At 63.9% G+C, this 3,307-nt stretch overlaps 1 protein-coding gene across 1 annotated transcript; it reads right to left on the bottom strand.

Annotated features, from left to right (window-relative positions):
• Positions 1 to 397: 397 nt before the first annotated feature.
• Positions 398 to 3,029, bottom strand: LOC103271841 (NADH dehydrogenase [ubiquinone] iron-sulfur protein 8, mitochondrial-like). Its single transcript, XM_008069338.1, has 5 exons — positions 2,953 to 3,029; positions 1,501 to 1,558; positions 1,364 to 1,414; positions 747 to 836; positions 398 to 663 (listed from the first exon to the last, which is right to left on the bottom strand). Exons 2-5 carry the CDS (start codon positions 1,556 to 1,558, stop codon positions 398 to 400), a joined length of 465 nt encoding a protein of 154 aa, XP_008067529.1. The 5' UTR covers positions 2,953 to 3,029.
• Positions 3,030 to 3,307: the final 278 nt, after the last annotated feature.

Genomic DNA, 3,307 nt, shown 5'->3' with positions numbered 1-3,307 from the left:
CCGTGGCCCGGAGGGCCCGGCCAGGTGCTGCCTGAGTCCCAGAACCCCGGGAGGGGCTGTCAGGTGGACGAGGAAGGGCCAGGCATGCCGGGAGGCTGGAGCTTGGGTGGCCTCTCCTTGCTCTGCACTAACAGGCCCGGCTCCGGCCAGTCTGAGACCCAAGAGAACCACAAGCTGGGCCTCCAGGGAGCGGCAGTCGGGGCCGAGGGTCTCAGCCGCGGCGTGGTGTCCTCGTGTCCAGCCTGCGACGGGCGCACGGGCTGGGCTCCCGAGACCGCCGCTGCGGCCAGAGGGGCGGACAGCCCCAGGGACCTCGTGTAGCTCGTGGGCCAGGGTTCCACGCCCCTGCCAGGCCCCAAGAGGGGACGGATATGTGTCACACGCCCGACGCACTGACTCAGGGTGCTCTGGCAACCCGTTCACAGGGGAAGTGGCTCTGAGAGGGAAGGGGCTTTCCTGGGCAGTCTCCTCCGGCCCGAGGGCGGCTCACCTGGGCGGGGCAGATGGCCTCGCAGAGCTTGCAGGCGATGCAGCGCTCCTCCCCGGACGGGTATCGGCGCAGCGCGTGCTCCCCGCGGAAACGCGGGCTCAGCGGGCCCTTCTCAAACGGGTAGTTGATGGTGGCCGGCTCCCGGAACAGGTAGCTCAGGGTCATGCCCAGGCCTGCGGGCCGCACGGGTGAGGTGGGCGGGGGCACCCCTCCCGACACACCCGTGCCCACCCCGGCCCCTCCCCCCAGGACCCACCTCGGAAGAGCTCGGTCCACAGCAGCGTCCGGGCCGCCCGGTCGGTCACCGACCTCATGTCCATCTCCGGCTCCTGCATGTTCACATACTCTGCGGGGAGGGGGGCAGGGGCCGTGGCGGGGGCCCGGTGCACCCTCTAAGGACCGGGCGTGGGTCAATGGGCCGGGCCTCACCTCAGGCACAGCGGCTGGGCTCCTGGGGCCTGCCCGCTCCCCAGGCCTTTCCCTGAACGGCTGCCTGCGGCCTGGGCCCGTCCTCGCCCGTTTCCCCCGTGCCGCGGTGGCCATCGTGCCCAGGGGCCCCTCCAGGAGGGCTTGAGGGAGGCCTTGAGGGGCGTGGGTAAGGACTGGCCAAGAGGCAAGGCCCCAGGCTTGTCCCAGCAACTCCCTCCCCGCCGCACCCAGGGGGCTCTGAGATCACACCGCCTGGCCCTGCGGTGACGGATTCTGCCCAAAGAATCACAGTTGCTTCCACTATCCAACTCATTTTAAGAAGGGAAACTGAGGCTTACAGGGGGCTAGAATCTAGCCAGGCTAGAATCCAGGTTCCCACCCACTCCCTATCTCCAGCAGGAGCACAAGCAGGACAGACTGAGGCTGGAAGCCACGGGGACTCACTGTAGGTGGCAGCCACTGCGCTGCCATGGAGGCTTCGGACGCTGGGATGTCCTGCAAGGGGAGAGGAGACAGTGCGGCTGAGTCCTCACCTCCAGAGATGGGGCTCCCCCACCCCAGCAAGGCTCCCTGGGTCCTACCTGTGCGCGCAGCCTGGGCCAGGGCCCGCAGCAACATGGGCGTGGTCAGGCAGCGCATCTGGGGACAGAGAGCAGGGAGGTGGGGGAGCGTGCCCGACCGAGTCTGCAGCCCGAGCCTCGACCCCAGGTCGCCGGGCCATCGTGACTTCTGCTCACGCCTCCTCGCTGTCCGAGGCCCAGAAGCCCTTCCTGTGCCCTGCAACCTTGCCCCAGCTCAGCTGTGCTAAGATTCCGGGAGTTCCTGGGGACCCCAATTTCTATCTCCCTTCCTAAGAAAACTTTTGTTTTGTTTTTTGTTTTTCTGAGTTGGAGTCTCACTCTCTCGCCCACACTGGAGTGCAGTGGCTGCTCCCGGCCACCGCAGCCTCGACCCGCTGGGCTCCGGCGATCCTTCTGCCTCAGCCTTCCAAGGAGCTGGAACTACAGGCACGTGCTACCACACGCGGCTAATTTTTTTTTTTTTTTACTGTAGAGACACGGTCTCGCCAAGTTGCCCAGGCGGGTCACGAACCCACGGGTTCAGGCAATGCACTCACCTCGGCCTCCCAAAGTGCTGGGAGGACAGGCTGAGCCAGAGCCCAGCCCTAAGAAACCTTTTCGAGCCATCCTCGCTGCCTCCCCTGCCCCTTCATCTTCCCCAAATCCGACTGAAAATAATACCCCAGTCACTACCAGCATGCACTGAGAGCTAACGTTGTGCCACGCAGGGGAGGGGAGATGGGTGAGGGGGGTAGGGCGAGTGTCACATGCACTGCCATCTTGTCCTTACAAGGACCCCACAAGGGAAGATGAAGAGCTATGACTCAGTTATTTATTCTTTTTTTTTGAGTCAGAGTCTCACTCAGTTGCCCAGGCTGGGGTTGCTCACGGCCACTGCAGCCTCGGTCTGCTGGGCTCCGAAGATCCTTCCACCTCAACCTTCCAAGTAAGCTGGAACTGTAGGCGTGCACCACCACACCCGGCTAATTTTTTTTTTTGAGTCGTTGGAGTCTCACTCTGTTGCCCAGGCAGGAGTGCAGGGGCATGCTCACAGCCACCCCAGCTTCGACCTGCTGGGCTCCGGCAATCCTTCCGCCTCAGCCTTCTCAAACAGAACTACAGGCGTGTGCTACCACACCCAGCCAATTATTTGATTTATTGTCGAGACGAGGTCTCTCCAAGTTGCCCGGGCTAGTCTTGAACCCACAGGCTCAGGCCATCTGCTCGCCCTGGCCTCCCAAAATGCCAGGATGACAGTCTGAGCCAAATTTTTTGACTTATTGTAGAGTCAAGTTGCCCAGGCTGGTCTCGAACCCCTGGGCTCAGACAATCCTCTCGCCTCGGCCTCCCAAAGTGCCGGGATGACAGTCTGAGCCACCGAGCCCCGTCAAATTATTGATTTATTGTAGAGTCACGGCCTGGCCAAGCTGCCCAGGCCGGTCACAAAGCCCTGGGCTCAGACAGTCCTCTCACCTGGGCCTCCCAAAGTGCTGGGATGACAGGCGTGAGCCACCGCACCCGGCGGCTGCTGTGATGCCAGGTACAGGGTGGGGGGGGAGGGATGGACGTCACACGCACTGCCATCGCGTCCTTACGAGGACCCCACGAGGGAAGACGAGGAGCCGGGGCTCAGTTATTTGAGGCCGGCTGTCCAAAGGCGCCCAAGCGCCGGGCGGACCCAGGACCGGAACCAGCCCTCCCCGGCCAGCTGCACGCCCTTCAAAGCCTCTGCAGTCCTCGGGACCAGACGCCTTTCCCTGGAGCCGTCCTCAGCCCGGCGACGGGCCTCGCGCAGGTGATGTCACCTGGCCCGGGCCTTCTCACCTGT

The sequence above is a fragment of the Carlito syrichta genome, unplaced genomic scaffold, assembly GCF_000164805.1.
Source record: "Carlito syrichta isolate Samal-C Ts95f unplaced genomic scaffold, Tarsius_syrichta-2.0.1 Scaffold109890, whole genome shotgun sequence".
Taxonomy (NCBI): Eukaryota; Metazoa; Chordata; class Mammalia; order Primates; family Tarsiidae; genus Carlito; species Carlito syrichta.
This window is presented reverse-complemented; position numbering and strand designations above follow the sequence as displayed.